This window comes from Periplaneta americana, chromosome 5 (assembly GCF_040183065.1).
Source record: "Periplaneta americana isolate PAMFEO1 chromosome 5, P.americana_PAMFEO1_priV1, whole genome shotgun sequence".
NCBI lineage: Eukaryota > Metazoa > Arthropoda > Insecta > Blattodea > Blattidae > Periplaneta > Periplaneta americana.
In genome coordinates, this window is record NC_091121.1 from 155,563,985 (window position 1) to 155,589,620 (window position 25,636).

A 25,636-nucleotide genomic window follows, 5' to 3' on the forward strand; every position below is an offset into this window, starting at 1 on the left:
TATTAGTGATAGCAGGGGCGGCTTTTGGGGTAGTGCCAGTGTGCCATGGCACCACCAATGAAACAAACAGAAAATAATATCCTAAAAAACAGTTGCAATAGTTTATTTATACACATTTTATTTGTATTTCATCTGAACGAGTGCGCGCACAGATCGGGACGCACTCTTGCAGTGTTTCTCCGAACGTTGGAGCCAGTTCGGTGTGGCACTGTCTATGTCCATATAACAATGTACAAAAGACTACTGATTCTAGTTTATATGCGTTTCTTATGGCAGACTTTGAGCCGAATTCAATTTGACTCGGTAGTTAACATTCCGCCTAGTAGAATGCAGTAATGCAGAAATTTCGCTAGATGGCAGGGTTGTTGGAGACGTTAGGCAGGCAACCATCAAGCAGAGACTTGCACGAAAATACAAGTTACAATTCCGCGCGAAATCTTAATGTAATGTTGCCAATTCAAAACTAATGCACACAACTTGGATTGGAATGTGTAAATTATTATCAATTTAACTATATTAAATGCAGAGATAGTCCTGGTTCTTTTTAGAAAGATTTTTTTTTTTTCATATTATGTAACACTATTTGTTAATGTTGTGTAAGATTTGTTTTATTTCGCGGCAACTAAATATCGCTACACTGTTGCTAGTATTGATGCTTTTATTAACGATACACGAGATCTGTGCAGGACATGAACATGTGTTATTCAGGCTGCTGCCTTGGATTCATCGACCTGTTAAATGAAGTGCAAACGTGTTCATTTATTATCTATATCATTGTTCATGTCGTGCGTTTTTGCCAGTAATTTTACTAGTTATAAAAATTATTTGTATTTGACTAACAATACTGTGAAAGTTTTACATTATCTGTAGACCTATCTGTAAATTTCGTTATTAGTTTCGGAAATGTTATTGTAACTATATTCATTATTAACTGCACACCTGGTAAAATAGCTGGTTTAATTAATGTGTTTTATTTAACATAATGTAAACTAGGGTGATTAGCTTACAACCTATTTTCATTTTTGGCACCACCACCAGAATGCCTCACCAGCCGCCACTGAGTGATAGTGTTATTAATTTAGTCGTAAGATATTACTGATTATAAAATACTCACTGGTTTCAGAGCACCAATGGATTCACCAGGTTTATGCTCTTCAGCAATAGTCTTTGCACAAGCTCGTCCAAAAACAACAAGATCAAGCAGTGAGTTTGCACCAAGTCGATTAGCACCATGTACAGAAGAGCAAGCTGCTTCACCACAAGCATAAAGCCCAGGCACAACTTTGTCTTTTCCTCCAGAGACAGTAAGCACTTGTCCTCTGTAATTCGTAGGCACACCACCCATGTTATAATGCACAGTTGGCAGAACAGGAATTGGTTCACGTGTTACATCCACACCAGCAAAGATCATGGCTGTCTCTGAGATGCCAGGCAATCTGCTTGCCAATTGCTCTGGTGGTAGATGATGCAGCTGCAAGTATACGTGATCCTTCTCTGGTCCACAACCTCTGCAACAAGTAGAGTTTACATGTATCTTACATGAATCAATCATCTATCTGCACAAGCAAGGCGACATGTTCCATTTTCATTCATGAGATCGATTATCCTGTGTTAACTAGTTTAATTTTCCTCAATACTTTACCAATTCTTTATATAGAATATTGTGGCTCCCTATTTTTCTCCCATTTTCCTATTATTATCATTATCATTATTATAATACCTCGGGCAGCAAGGGGTAGAAATGCGCAATGTACAGAGTGTCCTATTTATCTTGTGCACCTATTGTAACTTTGTTTGAATAGGTATTGGAATTTTTATTTTTGAGAGTTATATTAGAATGAGGGGCTAATATGAGCGTAGAGATTTGGTGCATGTAACTACATTATGATACAAGATACACGTGACGTCATTAATTTTTCAAATAGCACTACATACTTTAATCATGTTACATTGATTACATACATTAAGACGAGTTCAAAAAGTATCACAATGTAACCTTCCCAATCAATAACAACAACAAAATTCAATATGAATTCTATCAGAATGTGCCGTTTGTTGTGGTGCCCCATTCATCTTGTGCATTAACTTACACAAAACGAAAGAACACTTATGTCCGTACACGTCGTGTGTTGTATGTTTGCTGTCTGAACATGTAAACAAACCACAACTGTCGACGCCACAATCCACGTACAGTGGCCTGCACGTTCTCCGGACCTGTCGCCACTTGACTTCTTCCTGTGAAGAACTGTAAAGGACAGAGTGTACCAGAACATTCTGACAACACCAGATGCATTCGACAGGCTTGTGTGTACATTCAGCCAGCAACATACCGGGCAGTCATAGGGTCTTTCGGGGAAAGACTTCAAATGTGCATTAATGTGAATGATCACCATTTGGAACATCTTCTGTGACTCTCAAAGCATAACATTATAACATTGTGAACTCGTCTTAATGTGTATAATCAATGTAACATGATTAAAGAATGTAGTACTATTTGAAAAATTGATGACATCACGTGTATCTTGTACTATAATGTAGTTACATGCACACTCATGTTAGCCCCTCATTCTAACATAACACTTAAAAACAAAAATTCCAATACCTATCCAAACAAAAAAGTTATAATAGGTGCACAAGATAAATGGGACATCCTGTATGCATAGCCTCTACTACCTTAATCCCACCCTCACCTTCTCGTGGTACTGCATGTTCATACTAAAGAGGCTTTGGGGATCAAGTCACGGCAATATAACTGTTCCAACTTATAAGGAGGAAATGCCTTATAGTAACCGTTCAGAAGGCTGTAAGGTAGCAGCCCTACCATTGGCCCACTTAGCGACATACTTGTAACTTGTCCTAGGGAATTTTAATTACATCCAAGTCTCTACAATCATACAACTGAACTGCTAATTCTGTTACAACACTGGACCAAAAAGGCAAACAAATAAAGAAAACTGGAAGAAACATGTTGCCAGAATGCCCTCCAATCGCTTGCCAAAACTGATCTTATGCTATACTCCAAGAGGCCAAAGAAACTTGGGAAGACTGAAAAAGCGATGAATAGAGATCATAAGAGACCCCTATGTCTAATACATGAAATGGTTATGATGATGATGATGATGATTATACTCTTATTTAACTGTAAATGACTGCTAACAAAACAGAGAGAGTAAGTTTTCACCAAATTCAACAGGTCCACCTGAATTTGGAATAGTTGTTTCAGTTTCAATTAACTGTTTTGGAAATTATAAGTGGGTGAATAGTTCTACTTCTATTTTCCACTTATGTTTGATTCAGTAAACTAATTCCAAATATACATTAATTTTATATGTGTACCTGTACCAATAAAAATTGAAACTTTCATACTCCTGTACTTCTAAAAAACTCTTTGAAAAATATTGGAGTGCAAGAGGTCAAATGACTTTATTGTCAAACGCCTGGCATTAGAAAACAACAACAAACAACAACTTCTAAAAGACTTGTAATAAAAAATGTCTCTTACATGCAATGTTAATCAGGATGTGGAAAGGTTTCACTAACAGACTTTTCGTCTACAAATTTATTTTATCAACACAGTAATATTGTCAATATACAAATTTGGGCTACACTACATTTTCGTGAACAGTTTTCTCTCCAATACTTATTTGGTCTACATTGTCATTTAGGCAACAATATAGTTTGGCAGTATTGTTGATAACTGCAATTATAAATCCCGTTCATTTTCGGATAGAGAGTGCAGCATTTAGGCAACAATATATTTTGTAATATTATCGATAAATAATTACAATATTACAAATCCACAGTTACAAGTCTCATTCAATTTTCGGATAGTTAAGGTGCAGAATTTAGTTTGTCAATATTGTCGAACATTCCAACTACATATTCATAGTTACAAGTCTCGTTTGTTTTTGGATAGAGAGGTGCAGCATTTAGGCAACAATATAGTTTATAATATTGTTGAAAATTCCAATTACAAATCTCGTCCTTTTTTGGATAGAAAGGTGCAGCATTTAGGCAACAATATAGTTTATAATATTGTTGAAAATTCCAATTACAAATCTCGTCCTTTTTTGGATAGAGAGGTGCAGCATTTAGGCAACAATATAGTTTATAATATTGTTGAAAATTTCAATTACAAATCTCGTCCTTTTTTTTTTTTTTTTTTTGATAGAGAGGTGCAGCATTTAGGCAACAATATTGTTTGTAATATTGTCGAAAATTCCTATTACAAATCCACTGTTACAAATCTCATTTTATTTTCGCAAAGAAAAGTGCAGCATTTAGACCATAACATAATTTGGCAATGCTGTCGACAATTCCAATTACAAATGCATAGTTAACAAAATCTCGTTCAATTTTCGGATAAGATCATCCACATAAACGTACGGTTGCCCAACTGTTATTGCCATAAAAAGTGTTGACAAAGTAACTGTAGATAAAAAAAAAAGATGCAAGTCATGTGACTGTTGACAAAATGTGTTGCCGAATTGTCTGCTGACTGAAAAATGTTGACAAAATGTCCTGAAAGTGCTAATCAAGTGTAATATGTACAGTACAATATTTGACATATGATGTAATGTCTTTTATTACTACCACCATCACAAACATCACCATCATCATCTTCACCGTCTTTTTCTTCCACCTACTGGGACAGTAACTGTTTCTAATCTTGTTTGTCTGGTACTGTTTTAAGCAATAACCTTGCATTATGCTCATCATATGGTCAAAGCCTCAATATTAGTGGACTTTTAATAATGACTGAAAATAATTAATATAAACAATGAAAAAGTGGACTTTAAAGACTCAAAGCTTGAAAGATGAAGACAAATGTGGTGGAGGTTCGTATACTGTCAAGCTAAAGAGCAAAGATTCTTTATGAACGTAACTAGGAAGATGCGTAACAGAAAAAAAAATGTTACAAACTTAGCCATTCATGGAATTAACTTAGTAAATACAATCAAATTAGCATAAAGTATTATCATCTGCATTACATATTTAAAACAATTAAATACGAAATGTTGTACACATATTCAGATTTTGTCTAATTTATTACTACTGCAGTTCAGTTTCATATACTGTAATATTAAGAACATGAAATCTAGAATGTTAAATATCAATTGAACTTTCCTTTTACTACAACTGGAATTTAAGTTGCATAACACACCTCCCTTTATCGGAAACACTTGATAATACTATCTTTATTCTAAATGGACTCAAAGTCGTCAGACTGACTACAGCAAACCATTATCTGCAAAACAGTTCTCTACTTCATAAATGAGCATAATGTTTAGTAAACAGTGACATGGACATGGCATATACTTCCTTTCTTAGTATATATGCCATAAAATAACTAATAAAACACATTTTACATAAACGTGTCATACAAACTGTATATAATTACACTTCTCCAGACTTCATTCCATTTGAAAATTCACAACCAATCCCTTAGTATCAGTTTTTTCGGGTGATGTGAATGAAGTGGCACTTTAACTTTCGGTCCTCTCTGTTTTTCTAGTTTCATTCTGTTTTCTAGAACCACTAAGCTCAAGTCAGTTCCTTTCAGCTCCACTGAAGTGCACAATGTCACTGATACTGAACATACACGTAAGTGCTAGTGTGAATAACGATCTTCACCAATTAACTGCCATGAGAAAGGAACTTAAATATGATACATTTCCTAAGTGTAGAGATTTTCATTTCTCAGCCAAACTTTTCAACTTACCACTTGAAAGTGTTTGACGAAAATGTAACTGTGGAAGTTGGCAACAAGTGATCTTTTTTTTTTTTTTTTCATATGGTGTAGCAGTGTGCACTATTCAGCATATTAATTGTTCAATTTTGATTTAAAATAATTATGTATTGGCATTTTGTATGTGTATGTTTGGATTTTAGATTTACTGAAGTTAATGTATTTTCCGTGTGTTTGTATCAGATAAACGATGTTGATTTGATTAGAGAAGTTCTTTAGTTTGAGAAAAATGAAGACATAAAAGACTTATCGAAACGTGGATGGTTTGTGGATCTGGTTGAACTACTGTATATGCTAGAAAGTAAATGAAAAAGCCAGCGAATCTTATCTTCATTCAAAGTACTACCTTGGTTTGCTGCAGTTTAGTTTTATAGGAATTATTATTCTTTTTTTATAAGCAATTTTTGGAACATGCAAAATTTTGGGTATTTTCAAACTTTTTTGAAAAACAGTAACAATCCCTATATCCTAAAGGTAAATGCAAGACTGTCTCTCTGACGCAATGAAATGTTTCATTAAATTGACAAATTCTTATGCATGTTAATAGAGTGCTGTTAAATTTAAGTGTGCAATAACTTCCAATTAAGGAATAGAACATATAAAGATTTCATCATTTTACCTCTCAATCATAACATTTTAGACAGATAAATGAATAAGTACATATACGTATTTCTCTGAAAGCATAATTTAATTTGTCTTCTAACACTTTCTTATCAAGTAAAGAAAACAAAAATATGTCCATATTTCTGATGGAAATTCCTAATAAATAAGTGACACAATTGCTTAGCTCAATTAAAATAATTTTTCTATTAGAAAAATAGTAGCATTATCTTGCTGTTGTAACACACTGTCGCATAAAAGAATAAATAATATGAGTATTCTTTTTTACATTATTCTGCAATAAACCTAAGGACGTATCTCTCTAGAATCATATAAGAACAGACAGACAGACAAATAAATAAATAAAGAATCCATTCGTAAGTTAGAATAGTGTTAAAAATAAAGTTTATCTAAAAGTAAAAGACCAAATGTTTCATTCACAAAAGAATAGAATTTAACACCAAGAAATCTGTTTTCAATTATTTTATTTAGTTGCTAATTTAGTAATGTTAATTCTGAAATGTGTAAATTAAAGCTGTTCAAGCTATTCTTGTATAAGTTATTTCAAATTTATTATTCGAAACAATGCTCAAATTTCTGCATATGTGAAATGGTTTCATTCAGGAATATTAAGAATAATAAGAAAAAGGATAGAAAATAAAAGAAATATAATAAAGTAATCAATTGCTTAGGAAATACAAAACATATTGCAGATTTCTTCGTGAATGCTGTACAGGATTTAGAAGACAGGTTATTATTTTGAATTTTATTCTATTCAGCTTCCTCCAAATGAAGGCTGCCTAGAAGACAAAGCTTACCAAAAAATTGTTGTTTTTTTGAGTAAATGGTAGGTACACAATTATAATGAAAAAAAGAAATGGAGAAGGAAAAGAAAAAGAAATAACACAATTATAAATAATTGAAGACGACTAAACAAAAGATCATTAATTCCAGAAGAAACATTAAATTTCCTAGTACGGTATCTACTTGCTATCAGGTGATCACAGTGGTCTATTTAGCACTAGTTGCAAGACCCAACTTAAGTGAGCAGATCGCCATAGGAAAGAGATCAATCTATTTACGTGTAGATTATCATTTAAGAACAAATTGATGGTCATATTAGAATTTTATGATAAAAAATTCTTCTGCGAGTGAAATGAAAATATTTCAGAAACATTATGACTTTGGGATAATGTCAAACATTCTGCTGTCTTATATTTAATTCATTAACTTAATAGCAGTAAAAATATAAACTTAATACAACACACAACATAATCTGAAGCTAAACATTTTTAAAATTAGGATACTTCTAATAATTATGGAACTTACCTTCCCTCTCTGATTTCAATAGTCATAGATCTTGACACAACATCACGAGAAGCCAAGTCTTTTGCAACTGGAGCATACCGTTCCATAAACCTTTCACCCTCACTATTAATTAGATATCCTCCCTCTCCACGACAGCCTTCTGTGATAAGACAACCAGCTCCATAAATACCTGGAACATTACACAGCAAACCTCTTTCATGCTGAAATACTTTCAAGTAATATATTTACGAAAAATAACTGCTTCAGTAATTATAATATGATCATAATAGTACAGTCTCACCTGTTGGATGGAACTGCACAAATTCCAAGTCTTCATTGTGAAGGCCAGCTCTTGATACCATCGCTGTTCCATCACCTGTTGACGTGTGAGCTGAAGTGCATGAGAAGAAAGCACGACCATATCCTCCAGTTGCTAAAACCTATCAATATAAAGATAAAATCTATATACAGGTTGTCCCATTTATCTTCCTCACTCAAAATAATTTTTTTCTCAGATGTCAAATGAAAAATCGTTTCAAACAAAAGTTGTTTAAGCACAATGGGGAATTAATACCATGGACATATCTTTCTTATAACCTTGTTCATTAAAAAGATACGAGCAATGACTTTATTTCTTTAAATGACACCATGTACATTTTATTCAATGAATCATTTAACCTCTTCAATGCCTGTTCAAAAATACATCACAGTGTACCATCCTAATAACCAAAACACTGAGGGGAGCAAAAGAATATGGAACTCATAGTGTATGTACTTACTGCGAGTCTGAAGTAAAATGACACTTTGTAGTATTGCAATACCATTATTTAGCTTAATTTTACTAATGGTAACTAAATGGCAGACAATATGCCAGATTCATAACAATCATCTTTTCTGATCTTTCGGAGGCCATACATTTGAGGAACAGAATGGCTCTGTGACATTAGCATGATGGATGCCCAGCAAGTAACATCTTAAGAATCTTTTGTGTTCTTTATCGAAAATGTCCTGGTAGGTGGATTGGACGTGGTAGACCAGTTAGTTTGTCTGCTGCTCCTTGTGATCTTATGCTACTAAACTTTTTTCTTTGGGGAGCTCTCAAGGATGTTGTCTATCTAAATTTTCAGCAACACCAGAGGACGTGCAGCAACATTTTACTCATGCTTTTACATCCATTCAGCAGACAACACTAGAAAGATCGATGGAGTCATTCATTCAAAGATTGTATTTATGGATTAATTCCAATGATTACCATTTGGAGCAGAACATGTAAATGTTCTGTTTTACTAATAGGTGTACCAAAGTGCTACAAAGTGCTATTTTACTTCGAACTTGCAGTAAGTACGTACAATATGAATTTAATATTTTTTTTGTGCTCCTCAATGTTCTGTCTATTAGAATGGCGTACTGTGATACATTTTTGAACAGGCCTTTAAGAAGTTAAATGATTTTTCGAGTAAAAAGTACATGGTTGCCATTTAAAGAAATGAAGTCATTACTCGTATCTCCTTTATGAACAAGTTTACAAGAAAGATATGCCCAGAGTATTAATTCCTCATTCTACTTAAACAACTTTTGTTTGAAACAATTTTTCATCTGGCACTTGAGGAAAAATTTATTTTGCGTGAACAAGATAAATGGGACATCCTGTATAGTAACATTTCAATATACTGTACTACTCTTATATTTATTGATATATTTTCACTGCATATACAATCCATCCCATATCATTAACTAAATAATAAAGTAAATATAAATAAACGTACATGTAAATTAATATTAGTATAATTAAAATGCATAAACAAATAAAAATAACTTACATAATTACTTCAAACTGTAAAATAAAGTATAATATACAAGTCACATGCATTGTGCATTGTGAACAAAGAAAAGTGTCCAAATAGACTAATACCTTATTTTTAAATATTCATAATGCTCCAAATATAATATTTCTTACTACCTATTCTGTTCTCCTGTATTATTTGTTATGTTTTAACTAAACTATTCAAAATAAATCTTCGAAGAATTTGTTTCTCTAAGCTTTTTACGTATATGTCTGTTTTGTATGAGATTGTCAAAGAAACTAAGAGACTAGAAAGAGATATTAAGTCTACAAAGGTATCAATAATATCTTCAATTACTATATTTGTGCCATTCACTTAGAATACCAATCCCATTACACAACATAACATACTGGAAATTAATTATGTTATGTTCGTGTGATTTTACTTCCTTGAAGTTTCAGTCAGGATGTTTATATTCTCTGTATTTTCCACTAGATGACTTTTTGATTGGAGTAATTCATACAATAATTTACTGTGTAATTCTATGTACTAATATTTCCGAATGCTGTAAATTATTTTAAGAATTTAATGAAATTTATTTCGAACAGATTTTATGTGCGACTATTAAAGAACTAAGGAAGCAGAGTAATGTCAAACACGAAGTATGAGAATCTGAACTATGAAAGATGGATGAAAGTTAAAAATATGAGTATGAATAAGTGCACTAAATAATACTCACAGTGTTCTTTGCATGGAATCTGTGGATGCTTCCATCTTCCAAACATAAGGCAATAACTCCACGACATTCACCACCCTCCATAAGTAAATCAAGAGCAAAATACTCAACGAAATAGTTGCAATCATATCTTAACGATTGGCCATACAACGTATGTAACAGTGAATGACCCGTACGATCAGCAACACAACAACATCTGTGAGCCTGTCCTCCTTTTCCAAACTTCAATGACTGACCTCCAAATGCTCGTTGATAGATTTTGCCATCAGAAGTTCGACTGAAAGGCATACCTGAAAGGAGCATCACATTTAGTGGCTTGGCACATCATATAAATTGTGAATAAAATAAGAATTTTTACGAAGTAATTTCAATATTCACAACTTCAACTACATGTCTGCGTTAATCTGATGAAGTTCAGGAAGGTCGATACAATGACAAGCACTATTAACCACATTACACCCTCGTTCAAATCTTTATCCTGGCTGCAACTTAGTAACCGTAGAACACTTCATTCGCTGTCTCTTATGTTTCGAGTTCTCCACACTTCTACTCCAAATTATCTTCGTTCCCGCTTTAACTACTTATCCTCCAATCATAATCTAAACACCAGGTCACAGGAGAGCCAAATCCTAGCAATTTCTGCCCATAGAACATCCCACTATTCATCCTCTTTTACTGTCTCAGTCCCCCGTGAATGAAATTCTCTACCTCAGAAGATTAGGGGCTGCCAGACAATAACCACTTTCAAGAAAAGGCTAAACGATTTCTTACGGGTGCAGTCAAATTGAAGTTATAATTGTGATCGAGTTTAATAATTTAATTTAATTTAGGTATGACTATCATTACTATTATTATTATTATTATTACATAATTATTTTATTGGTGTTGTGAAGATGAAAAGAATTGTCATTGTATTATATTAATTATGTATTATATTGTCTTGTATTGTAGTATTGTATTGCTTTGAATTGTATTGTACTAATTATGTTATATTCACAGCATTGTAGTAATTTTCTATCATACTGGCTGAGTGGAAGAGAAGGCCGAATGGCCTTAACTCTACCAGTTAAAATAAACCATTATTATTATTGTTATTATTATTATTATTATTATTATTATTATTATTATTATTATTATTATTAACAGGCAATGTGTTCATCCGAGCTTTGTTCACTGATTTTAATGTTTTGAAAATTAAACAAATTTATTATATTGCCTTATTAAACTTTATACATAAAAATCGCAATAAATTCAAATTGTATCATCATAAATATGGAACTAAAAGATCCGATTTTATACGACTAGAGGAACCGAAGTGTTTCACAACCACAGTTCTCAGCCATGGTACCTACTTTGGTCCAAGGTTATACAATAAAATAATTGAAAAATATTAGTATCAGAAATTTCAAAAAATAGCGTTAGAAATTTAATTTTTAAAAGATATATACTGATTTAATATGTTGGTGTTGTTTTCTAATGCCAGGCGTTTGACAATAAAGTCATTTGACCTCTTGCACTCCAATATTTTTCAAAGATATTATCATGGTCAGCCATTGATTTAATATGTATATGTATTTGTATGAGTTAAATTGTTAAAATTAAAATTGTATTTTTAAAGTTAATTTATTCCTACATATTTTTTTTTCCTGGACCCACTTTGTGTCAAATAATTACCGGTATCTTTCTTTGTGTTAAGTATGTGTTTAGATAACTCCCTGAGCACGAGTTTTTACTCATACAGGGAAGAATTAAGACTGTATTTTTGTACATTTATTTTACTAACAATAAACAATAAATAAATCAACATGTATAGCCATACACACTTACTGAAGACCCAGTACTGGAGGCAAGTGGCTATACAGTAAAGTATGTGACAACATTCTTATCTTCAGATGCACTGGCTGTTAGTTGCCCAGTTGCTCTAAAAGACAAGACAACACAAAATGACAAGTAATTCTGAAGTTGACACAGAATTATTGATATCAGTGAAACTAGATCTGTATTGTGGAACAAAACGACTTAAATTTGAAAGGGCAGAAATAACACATGAAAGATCTGAAAAGAAGTCTGGAAGGAACTTAGAGAATTTTAGAGAAATTTTTGATAATGGAGTGAAAACAAGTTTATCATCCCTTATGAAAAAGTATAATTTAAAAATATAATATTGCAGAAATTCTCTTCCATTAAGAAGTTTCTTACAGTAGCAGCACAACATAAGATACATTTCAGAAAATCACGCATATCTAACGCAACTATAACTGTATACTAGCAGCCACTAAATCAGGCGGGTCAGAAAAATTGCACTGTTGCCAAGGTTATCTAGTAGCTGGCGTAGAAATGTCCGATTGAACACATCATTTTGAAGTACGAGGCAGTTTATTCTCTCCCAGGCTACTGACATCATCTCCAAAAATGTTGCAATACAAATTATATTACTAGCATCCGGAAAGACTGCTGATTTCAATGGTATAACTATTTTTCATATAAATCACTTTAAATAATTATGAAATATAAAAACCTGAACAAGTAAATTTAAATCCGAAATATCATGCACTGAAATTTCCAGTATGCAAGGACTTTTTTGTTTTTTGGACCAACAAAATTTTATCTGCAAGAAAAATATAGAAAATCGTCTAAGTTAAATTTTTGTCTGAAACATTTTTTCATAGGTCTTTCAGCCAATGTTGTTCAGGTCGCACGGTGAATGTAATGAAAATCACTGAGATCAGTTACTGACATATACAAAAATAATTCGGAAGCTTATTTACATCTCCTCTCAGTTAAAGTAACTTGTAAAACAATCCAACCTATTCTCTCATTTGTTTCATCCTCTGAATAAAAAGATTCCTATGACTATTCTACTTTCGATAACAATGGTACAAAAACATCACACTTATGTGTGTTAAGGAATTCATTTTGGAATGAATGTACTGACTAATGATGTGCCAATAGCAACCAGGATACAGGTATTATGAAAGTAAAAGAAAACGTTGTTTCTAGTCATAAGTAGTGTGTGTGAATCTGCCCTATTGTTGTTTAGTCAACAGCCCGAAGACAGGTTTGAACCTCATAAGTGACACCAATAGACATCACTCATGAGGCAACTAAGTCAGAAGACAACCTAATGATTAAAAAAGTCGTTATCGAATTAGGACTTGATGCTTACACAAATTTGGCAGACCTAATGCATTCTATTCCAGCAATGTTCTTTCTAAAGAACATTTCCAGTGTACAAAACATCCTTCAGCAACAGACACAGAAATTTCACCAAGAGAAATATAACAGTAACTTTTATTATAAATTGCTTTAGCAGAGAATAAATTCTTTATGACATCATTTAACCTACTGCTAATATATTAATTATAATATATATATATTTTTGCGCATTAATAGCATATTTCAGTATTTGCTTTTCTATGCACATCCATATTCAAGTACTAGTATTCATTCATGACATACATACAAAATATAAACGAACTGGATTAACTACAAGTATTTTGAATAGCGAATCTTTCAGAACAGATTTTAGATATCACATTAGTTACTACACAAATTACGCCAAGTAGGCTATATATCCCAATTTGTTTTAAAAGTCAAAACGACGTGAACCAATCAATCAAGATCACTAAACATGGTTCACAACAGAATATCGATATATAATGAAAAGATAAATAAAAACTAAAGTATATTATTATATAATAATAGTAATTAAGAAGCGAGTATGGATGTTTATGAAACGAGAACAAGCGAGTTTCATAATTTTCATAAGATCTTCTTAATTACCATTATAGGCGAGTTTCATACGACTTTTTATGCTCGACCATATTTCTAACTTGAAATTATTCATTTTATTTGTATCTAACTGACCTTGAGCAATACCTCGTAAATTGTGAGATGTGCGCAGACGCGAAAGTATTGCTTTTTTCCGAGGAACAGATGTCCACATTGACCTTGATAGCCTATAAGAACCTACAGAGTAAACTAAATATTAACTTTGATATAACATTGAAATTAAATAGACATTGAAAAACGAGATGACAAATTGAATTTATTTGAATATTATTTACAATTAACGCTAATTATTATAGTAACAGAACGCAACCTTCTGCAACAGTATTGGATTTCCAGCCTCTGTGACTTTTCGCTAATTTTCTTTCGATTGCATATCCGAGAATAATCGATACTTGCGGTTTTATAATGGTACAAAGCTGACTTGTCATTGGCTGTGGTTTCATAATGGTACAAAGCTGACTTGTCATTGGCTGAACACCTGTACTTTAATGAGTAGGTGTACTTTAATGATATGCATTAAAGGACTGCTACCAGGCATATAATTACTACATTTCGGCATGGTCGAGCATAAAAAAATAAGGGTTCACCCATGCACACAAAATTTGACAGCTATCAGTTTTATTATCTGCATTTGACACAAATGTCACGACAAATCTGTGCAGTTCTTGAGAATGCTATTTCAATATTTGGACAATAGTGTATTGCTAGGCTGAAAATTCAATAGTCACTTGACACTGATAACTCTCAAAAAGTGAGTGGCCATTTCTGAAGTATTAGCACCGGTACTGAGAGGAAGAATTTGCGAGAAAAGTAAGTCTAAAATGGCTATTTCATATGAATCAATCAAACATATGACAAGAAAATTGTAAATATTTACTTTGCGATAAAAATTCTATATATCTAACAAATGCGTCTACTTTTCATTTCTTATATCCATTAGCCAATTAAAGAGATAAGATAAACACGATTACACAAACTATTCTTTACGACATTTCTTTCACATTTCCTACAAAACGTTAGAAATTCCTCAGTATTTTCTGCGCATCTTTTTTTAAATTCTAGGCACACTATCTACATAGGTTAATTTCTTTAGAGCTCAAATGAACCACAAAAAACCAATACTGAAAATAAGAAGGGAAACACGCACAAAAATTTATTGAAGTATGCATTATAAATATACACAGGTGCGGCTCCTTAAGGTTGTAGCAAGTCTGCACTACACCTGAAAAAATTTACGGATATTTGGTTTAAAATAAAAGTTAAATTACCATGATCTAAGTACATGATTGATATGATCAGCTGTAGTAAGTTTCTCATCCAACTAGAATCGTTTGTAGAAGCCTCATCATTGACTTGCCACAGTAAGTGCTTCTTATGAAGACTGATTTGATCTTGGGTATCTCTTTGGGGTGAGCGGATGAGAGGGGTGTTGTCCAGTGTGGATTTTAAGTTGTTGATAAACGAACAGGGAGGTAAACGAGCTTTGAAAAATGGAAAAACATGGCAGTAGCTCTCAGAGCTACTGATGAGTGGTAATGAATGAATCAGAGAGACAGAACAGAACATGTCCGCTCTGCAAATGCAGTTGGGCACGAAAACAAGTTTTTCTTAGAGGACGAGCTTGTATTTTATGATGTTTTTGCTTTCTATTTCCACTGCAGTTACTTGAGTCGAGTTGGTTGAGAGCATGGAGTGACATGTAAGAAATTAGAAGTTGTTTTTATAAATTAATAGTGCTATTTGTGCCAGTATATATGCGTTGTTATACTATATTAAATAGACACTAGTTAAGATGAATACAATTCAGTCTTTAATAGAACATCCATTTTCATCACGCAACTTAGAAGAGAAGTGTGAGATTAAGGTCTTGATAGATCGACTTTGTACCTTAAAATTTCGCAGTGCATGAAAACCAAAACCAGGACATTCAACAGAAAATTCAATTCTGGTGTATACGAGAAGTTTCAGTGGTTATGTGGGTGTGAAAAAAGAAATCTTTGTTCCATTTTCCTCGTGTTTTGTTCGGAGGAGAAGAGACGTGGACAAAGTACAGTGTTGCTGACCTCCAGCATCTCCAGGATTGCTCTAAAAACACGAAAACTCGACCAAGTTTTCTATATAAATAGGTGAGTTTTTGCAAATTTTTAAGACTGTAGCATAGTAGGCCTAGTATTTTGTAGTAAGAAAGTAAACGATCAAAATTTTGAAGCAATAGCCACCACTGAATATACAATTACAATATTAACGTAATTATAAAAGAATAGATATCTTGCTCATGAATATACAGTAATTGAAATCACTGAGATTTTATTGAGTACAATTTCTACATCTGTCAAATACTAATAGATCTGGGATCTTAATCTTCATATCTTCTGGTATTAAGTTTGTCCGGTTTCAGGTCTGAAAGCATGATGTCTTCAATTTGGGAGTTATTTACAAGAGCTGATACTAATGAGGATTTCGTTAGTGTTATATTTTGTAATTCTTTGCAAATTTGAAAGTCTTGAAAGATTCCTGTCTCTATGATATAGTTTCTGCTTCGTTTTAATAACATTTCTGGTCTGAATAACACTTGACATAAGTTACATCATTCTGTTAAAGGTTATGGCAGGGATGGACAAATACCAGGCACCAGGTCGTCATGTGTAAAAATGTTTATGATGCCTGGATTTTTTTTATAGAGTTCAAAGACTTCGATTTTTTTATGCTGCTACAACTAATAGGCTATATAATGTTAACAAAATCGGTTGTAGGGAAGAAGTTCGACTGTGCTTTTTAGATTAATATTGTTATATTTCTTGAGCATCTCAAGATAATTGTCACTATATAGGGTGGAAGTGAAATAACCCTGCAGACTGAAAGGGGTGATAGGGTACATTTAAATGAACGGAAAACCTGTATTACGTTTTGTAATTAAATGTATGGTTAATTAGAAAATTAAGTTGGAAGTTTCAGCAGCCCAGCAACATTGCCGCTAACACAGTAATCTTTCTTCTAGTAAAGATGTAAGAGGTCAACAAACTGAGGTCTGTCTCTGTACGTGAGCCTCCCTCTCCCGGTACAACGTTGCAATCTATTCACAACATTCAGTGGCTTGAAATTAGTAGTTTTTAAATTAAATTTACACGAAAACTGTCCATGCTATTGAAATATGCCAGAGGGATAAACGATTCTTTATAAGATTTTTTATTGATATGGACAAAAGTCACGATCCTACTCGCAATAGTTACCAAATAAGAGGGTGTTAAACATTTGGGAAAAAAACTTTTTTTTTTTCGAGAAAACTGAACTTTCCACCAATATGAAGATCACAGGGGAAAAACTTGACAAGTCCAAAATTATCGATTTTCTGTTTTTTTTTTAGTAGGTTATTTTACAACGCTTTATCAACATCTTAGGTTATTTAGCGTCTGAATGATATGAAGGTAATAATGCTGGTGAAATGAGTCCGGGGTCCAGCACCGAAAGTTACCCAGCATTTGCTCATATTGGGTTGAGGGAAAACCCCGAAAAAAAATGTTCTGTTTTAGATGTCATATAATAGCTCAGGTAGTGCAGGTATGTGTAGTTTAACTGCACATAACACTTCATTAGTCCAAAGAAATTTGAAGAATGATAATCCAAAGGCAATACAATATAATGGTCTTGAAACTTTTAACTTACTCGCCTATAAAAACAGTACAACGTGACTTAACAGGTTTTTCTCCTAAACTCTTCATAGGCCTATGGTTTGGCACTTTTTTTATTACATACAACATGAGCCATTTGCTCTGAAAATCTGCAGGGTTATTTCATTACCACCCTGTATAGCTTCAGTGAAGAGCACAAGGCATCTCTGAGAGCATGTATTTGCATTGCATAAATATTTAATGCGGTTTCTTATATTTCAGTAAATATATTTTTATCTTAGCTTGAATGACTTTCTTACTGCATGTGTGAGCAAGCTAGCTTCTGAAAAAAAAAGAGGCTAGCTTCTGAAAATGTTGCAGTTTTGTCTATCCTGGATAATGCTTATGCTGACTTTATTATCCCATTTGATTTCACAACCGTTTAACAACAAAATGACGGTAATCTACTTACCATAATTTTCTAGCTCAACCACAGCTTTCGGTGCTTCCCTCGTCATATAATGGATGGCATCTTGATCTCCAAGCCAATCAGAACCTTTCACTGTGTCGTACATGTGCCACTGCCAGTTATCTTGTTCCATATTGCCGAGAGCAGCATTTATACCACCCTGGGCAGCAACAGTGTGTGATCGAGTGGGAAATAATTTCGTAATAACAGCCGTCTTGAATCCTTCTGCAACAAGACCAAAGGCTGCCCGAAGCCCTGCCCCACCAGCACCAACCACCACAGCATCGTAAGTATGGTCCACTACTGCATAGTCTCGCGATATCTTAAAAATAAAGTTACGAATTAGACAACACTTTTCAATCACTAGGCCTACAACACCCAGAAATTGATATCACTTACTCTTACAGACGATCATCAAATTATGGGTAAGGAGTATCCCAAATTCAGTACAGAATAATTCATTTAAAACAAAATAAACTAAAGTAAGTTAATAAAGTAACTTCCGATCATGTTAACGCAAACTTATTTACATCCTTCTGCAAATGATAACAATGTCTATTATTGTTACCTGTATATAATATGTTGTTTTGATGAAATTAGGTACCGGTAATCTATCTTTAGTAAAGAGTAGGCTTACATTGTTAATTTGAACAGTAAAATAACCTCTTATAAATCCTATGATACAAGAAGTAATTAACATCAGATAAAACACTACGGACGAATATACTATAATTCGAAACTTCATTGTTAAGATAAACATTTGTCATGGTACGGGAAACATTAATAACACTTTATCACGATATACGAGTAAATAATATTTATCTACTTTCGTTGCAAAAGTAGGCCAATATTTGACACTTTTGTGCTGCAAAAGTTTGCCTTTATTGTTAAATAAATGGAAAACACGTTGCTATGTTATTTTACTTAGTAATGTATTATGAAGCATTTTATAACAATTATTATCATAGCAACAATATAGCTGACGTCATGAATCATAAACAATTTTTTTTTCCTCGCTGTTATTTATTTTATTCTCGCTTTAACATCTTTGGTCATACCGCGAGTTAATCTTTTGGTTGAAATCCGAAGGCCTGTGTACTATTGTTGTGAACTAGATGGCGACTTTATATGTACCGTATTGTTATGATTTGATTTCGGTGATGAATGAGGCCGGTGATATTCAGGGATGTTGTGGCCCGAATTTCCTGGCATTTGCCTTACGGTTGAGGAAAAACCCTGAAAAACCTCAACCAGGAAATTCAACCCGACCGGGAATCGAACCCGGGTCCTCTGCGAAAGAGATCAGCATGCTGACCCCTACAACAGAGGTGGTCAAAGAATAAAATTCTTCACTGATATAACAGATTTACGTAGATAAAGTATTGTACACAATTCGTATAAAAGTAACTTCATTAACTCGTGAATCTTAGATCATTCCCTCCAGTCGTGATCTGACTTGACCCACTCGGTAATAAACCTCCACTTGTGTACGACGTTGTATAATATACTATTAAAATACGCTTTGTTAGATCACAAAATACGTAAAAACTGAATATTCATCTTCAGTATGTACACTAAGTAGTCAATAGGCGAATAATCAGTAATAGGCTAAACGTTTGCTCTTGGTGCCAGAACGTATTAAATGAGAGGTGGAAAGTAAAATGAGGCAAATGTAAAATATGTTACCATTTTAATTTCGATTGTGTGAATACAGCTGATTTAAAACCATTACCAGTACTGTAACTGATGAAGGTGTGTTCTAATAAATCTAAAACTTTTGCACTATCAGTACTTTCCTTGAAAACTCAAACTGAAGTCAGAAACAAAACCCAATTCTAAACCGGATCAAGACCTTATCTTCCTACACTGTAATATACGAGGGAGAGTCAAAAAGTAACCTTAATAATTGTTTTATTAATTGAATATGTACAATAAGACTATAAACACTTCATCACTTTTCAACATAGTCCCCACTACATTCAATGCAAGTGTTTCTGTTATACAGATTTTATATATATATATATATATATATATATATATATATAGAGAGAGAGAGAGAGAGAGAGAATGTTTAAAAAAGTGTCGCATATTTTTACAAGAGGTATCATAGATCGAAACTAGAAAAAAAAGTTCCTTCAAACATGTGTCAGGAAACAAATATCTGTTGAGATACGGGCCATTCTGTATTGTTGCGTATGATCGTCACTCGTTAAAAAACACAAAACAGTATTGCATATTTTGAGAGTGGATAGCATCCCTCAACAGAAGTAAACAGACAATGAGCATCCCTCAACAGAAGTAAACAAACAATGTAGTAGTAAACAAAAGTCCAGGACACTATGGAGTCTATCATTTTACCTGTGTTAGTACAGTATTCAGTGGTGTAGGTTGTTTTTCTGTTTATGCACGACAGGACACCACCCCATTTTCTATATCTCATGCGACAATACCTAATCCGGAGGTTTAATGGTGATGTATTAGTCGAGGAGGTCCAGTAGCATGGCTTCCCCGATCACCAGACCTTTGGATTTCTAACTGTGGGACATTTAAAGACATTGGTGCATGCCACACCCATCGACAACGTACAAACATTACAGGAGCGTGTATCTAATGCATGTGAGCAAATTCGACAACAGACAGGTGTGGTTGCAAGAGTTCGTCATTCACTGAGAAGTCGACCTGGTTGGCGAATTGGTATAGCGCTGGCCTTCTATGCCCAAGGTTGCGAGTTCCATCCCGGGCTAGGTCGATGGCATTTAAGTGTGCTTAAATGCGACAGGCTCATGCCAGTAGATTTATTGGCATGTAAAAGAACTCCTGAGGGACAAAATTCCGGCACATCCGGCGACGCTGATATAACCTCTGCAGTTGCGAGCGTCGTTAAATAAAAAACATAACATTTCACTGAGAAGAAGGGCTGAAGCATACGTAACAATGCGTAGTAACCACATAGAGCACCTTCTATAGTGTCTACGTAACAGACAGGTGGGTATCGTAGGCCACAATACAGCATGACCATATCTCAACAGATATTTGTTTCCAGACACATGTTTCTAGCAACTTTTTTTTCTAGTTTCGACCAATGCTATCTCCTGTAAAAAATATGCGACACATTTTTCTTAAACACCCTGTGTGTGTGTGTGTGTGTGTGTGTTTGTTTTATGATCTACTATGCGAGTCTGATTTTTTATTTAATATATTAAGGTTACTTTTTGACTCAGCTTCGTATTTTCACCTATCCTATTGTGTTTCCCATGTAAGAGTTTAAGTAAAATGTTTCATGTAATTTTGGGTCTTCCTTGTTTTCTATATTGGTGTTCAGCAGTGGCGGCAACTTTTGGAAAATACTGGGTGGGCTCACATACTTGAGTTGTAAGTTAGCCTAAATAAATCTCATAAAATATAATTATAATAATAACACGAATTATTGGGTGGGCTCAGGCCCCAAGAGCCCATGTAAGTTGGCGCCACTGGTGTTCAGTGAAGATTTCTCACCATTTAGGTATAAGCCTAATGCAACAATTATATCATTTGAAGTGTTTTTTTTATCGTAACTGAATAGTTCTCTCGGATGAAAAGTGAATAAAAAATATACTTGTTCAAAACGATGTCTCTCAAGGTCGATATACCTAAAACGTGGGATCGGATCGTATTCAACACGGATCGAGTTGCATGAAAAAGCGTATCGTATTCAAAACTATTTCAATACGCAAAGTGCATAAACCATCGTCATGTTTGATCTGCCATTTGTGTTATAAGACATTGGCCTAATATTTTGTATTTTCCTAAAAAGCCATTATTAGGCCTATCATTCTACATTAACAGCCAGAATATTATCTCATTTAGAAAACGGAACGTTGTTTATAGCATAGCCCTACAAAATGATCAACATGTTCATACCATGTTAAACAACATTATTACTTACGAAACTTCAGCTACGGTATTAAAATCGTTTTCAATACGTATAGAAAATTGCATGAAAACTACGTAGGATCGGGGTTGGAGGGTCATAATACAGTAAGCGTATTCAAATCGATTTGAATACTCCATGACAACATCGGGCGGAAAATGATTAATCAAGCACACTTATTAAGCAAACATAGATTCAAATATGATTAAATAAAACAACATAGAAATGAGCCGTTCAGAGCAAAAGTGGTGTAAGTCAAAATTTGGTAATGAGTTTTGAAGTAAAAATTCTGGAAAATACAGCGCAAAGTAGCAATTCATATCTTGCTATCCACTGACTAATAATAGTTTAAATAAATGGAATATTAATTGCTACTTTGCGCTATATTTTACAAAATGTTTACTTTAACCCTCATTAACCATTCTTGACTTACACCACTTCTGCTCTGAACGGCTCAAATAATAAACGCAAACAACATACTAACTCAAGGTAAGTATGTATTTTACTTCATTTAAGTATAGGTACTATATAAAAGTAAAGTAACTAATAATACCGAAGTAACTTTCTCATAACTTGCACTTTTTCTAATAGTCTTACAAAAATAGAGAAAGTTACACTGACGTTTTACAGAGTTTGTTTGCTTATATATGTGTGTATATTTGGATATTAAAAAATCACAATGTTTCTATTGTCTCGAGGATTGGTCATGTGAATACACAGTTCAAAACTAATACATTCTTCCTCATGTTTTCATATTATTAAAAAATCACACACATTTATGTCTTCCAGTTCAGTTTCGTCCAAATACGACACAACACTTTCTCGAATTAAATCATTTGTTACACTTTTAACATTCAATCACTTTGATTTGTGCCTATTTGAAATCATCATTAGATATCATCTCCGGTTTTGTTGTATAGGAATTATCGAGAGATTTAACAGATATTAGACAATGAAATATAAACAATGCTTATATTGTAGCTTTGTCGATATATATATATATATATATATATTTTTTTTGTTTTTTGTTTTATCGACTACTTAGTAACTATATCAAAAGCGCAGTTGCCCAGTATCGGTGAAACTGACAGTGAGATAATATTTTAACAAGACTAACCAAGAGAGGGCATTACAGGGCATTTACCTCGGACGAAACTCGACCACATAATCACCCCAAAAAATATTATAATCAAAGCCCGAGCACAGGCTAACATACTAAGAACTCCTGCTTGCTATCCAGAGACTACAACAGTGACTTTTGTTTATGCTAAATTTTGACTAACATTGGTCTAAACCTAAAAGTTCATCTCACTTCTTGGTAATAGTCAGTTATTTCATTCTTTTAAGGCAAAATATATGCGGTATAATTGAATTTCTTTGTAAACATTTGTAGAAAAGCCACATGTCTATTTTCTGCGGAGTGAGGAAATTTGATTTAAATTTTGGTAGGCCTAATTATGTTACCAGGGAAACGGGATTCATTAGTTAGGGAAAAGTGTAAAAATGTGCTTTCGAAAAATTGTGATCTTGATAAACTTAGAAAACCATTTCAAAAATTCTACAAGATGACAATTCTATTGCAGTTGAAATGGATCCTACAATGACGCTATGTTTTAGATTTGCTCCAATAACTTCTGTCGAAGTTGAGAGGTCATTTTCTCATATGAAATATGTGTTATCTGACAGGAGACTCAACATGACCCGAGAGAACTTAAAAAAGCATTTGGTTGTCGTGTGTAACGAATAAGGCATTGCAATACATAGGCCTTTCAAAAACACTTTCATTTTTGTGTCAAGTACAACACTAGCATTTTGTTTAAAACTTTAAATTTCTTTAAAATATGACGATCGAGTTATTGAATAGTGTAGGCCTAATCTAGCAAATGAATGGATCTAGTGCAAGGTTTTTGTAATTGCCTTTTATTGCATATTTTAGCTATTTATAATGCCTTTTTGCCTGTCTATTTTAGCTATTTGATGCCTTTTGCCTGCCTATTTTAATGATTCATAATGCCTAAACTTCCAGTCTCTGAAAATCAAATAAAATAATCACGATATGATTGAGTGTAGTAATTAATTAATTTAACCATAGTGTGAGTTACCGTACTATATTTCTTAGGACTATGTTAGGTACTGCGAAAGTAGTGGTACATCAGCTGTTATCTGTGCATTTCGAACTGGCGGCTCAAGAACACGTACAAACCACGCACTAATCACTGAACTGAAAACTGTGAACTGAAGCACTGGTAATTCGGCTGTTTCAGCTGACTTTAATTGAGGAGAATGGTCCAGGAATGGGGTAAGCACACGTGGTAAATGCAGTCCATTGCTTGACCTTGAGCCGCCAGTTCGAAATGCACAAACAATAATACTATTTCGTTAGCCATCAGGTGCTACAATAGTTTGCAATGAATAACATGTAGGCACTTGAAAATAAAAATAATGAAAATTCCATAGCCTACAAGTAAGCTTAATAATAATAATAATAATAATAATAATAATAATAATAATAATAATAATAATGCACAAGTGCGTAGAATTTTGTAGTCTCGTTTGAATATTCAGTAACTAACTTTGTGTTCTTATATTTCATCAAGTGATACTGTCCACAAATTTACCAACAAAGTTTAGCTACATAAGCCCTGCCACTAAGTGAAAATCTTATCTTTGGCACAGCAGGCCTACCCTAGAGTTTTGTGGTGATAGCAAAGTATTTCTAATGAGAAACTTTCTCACATTCTTTAGGTGTTGAAAATTGCAGCTCTCTGTATGTATGTATGTATGTATGTATGTATGTATGTGGGTGGGTAGGTAGGTAGATAGTAGGCCTATGCCAATGTATATACCGATATATATGTAAGTGTGCATGTCTTGCTTTATTCCTATCGTACGATCTGTGCAGTGAACAATAAATTGTTACATTATTCTTTCCTACCCATCTTCTTGGATGCAATTTTATTCCTTGTTGGCGACAATTCGAGTTTCAAGTGCTAGACCTAAGATTTTTAAGTCAATTTTACTTAATATTCCATCAACGTCCCATTTTAAAGAATTATACATTAATATAATGGTACTGCACTATATAAATATTAGAATAAAACACTGAAAGAGACAATACAGACGATATAATGAGGTTCAAGCGTAGCTACTAATTAAAGCATGGCTTATCATCAGATGAAATATAATACAACCCGCCTATTTGTGATTTATCTTGGTGCATTAGATAATTTGATGTTTAAAATGAAATGCATCAGCAAACGAGTGTACCATTTCAGGTTCAAGAGATTAAGGAAAATAATAAAAAAAAACTACGTGGCAAGTAGAAAATCAATTATATCTACGGCTATACTTCAGAATACCGAGTAAGTACTTGTGTCAATTTTTATATTTTTCGCAGTCTTATGTAGGCTATGTAATACTTTAGGCCTCTAGTGAATATGTAACATTATACATTAATTACAAAGACTATTACAAACAGAACTCTCACGGTACTTTCAATGAAACGCAGATCTAATTAAAATATATTATTAGATAAAATGTAACATAGCCCGCCTATTTGTGATTCATCTTGATGCATTAGATGTTTAAAATGAAAGGCATCAACAAACGACTATACCATTCCAGGTTCAAGAGATTACAAGGAAAACAATAAAATATTATATTTAGACCATGAAAAAAAA

The 25,636-nt window shown here is 33.5% G+C and overlaps 1 protein-coding gene across 1 annotated transcript in view; it reads right to left on the bottom strand.

Moving 5' to 3' along the window:
* Window positions 1–25,636, bottom strand: part of LOC138700238 (succinate dehydrogenase [ubiquinone] flavoprotein subunit, mitochondrial-like) — a 33,658-nt gene that overhangs the window by 6,969 nt on the left and 1,053 nt on the right. The window contains exons 3-7 of the mRNA XM_069826715.1: window positions 18,050–18,368; window positions 10,181–10,467; window positions 7,959–8,097; window positions 7,679–7,847; window positions 1,115–1,508 (exon numbers count right to left, since the gene is read on the bottom strand). Coding sequence (XP_069682816.1) covers window positions 1,115–1,508; window positions 7,679–7,847; window positions 7,959–8,097; window positions 10,181–10,467; window positions 18,050–18,368 — 1,308 coding nt within the window. The remainder of the gene's footprint in view (window positions 1–1,114; window positions 1,509–7,678; window positions 7,848–7,958; window positions 8,098–10,180; window positions 10,468–18,049; window positions 18,369–25,636) is intronic.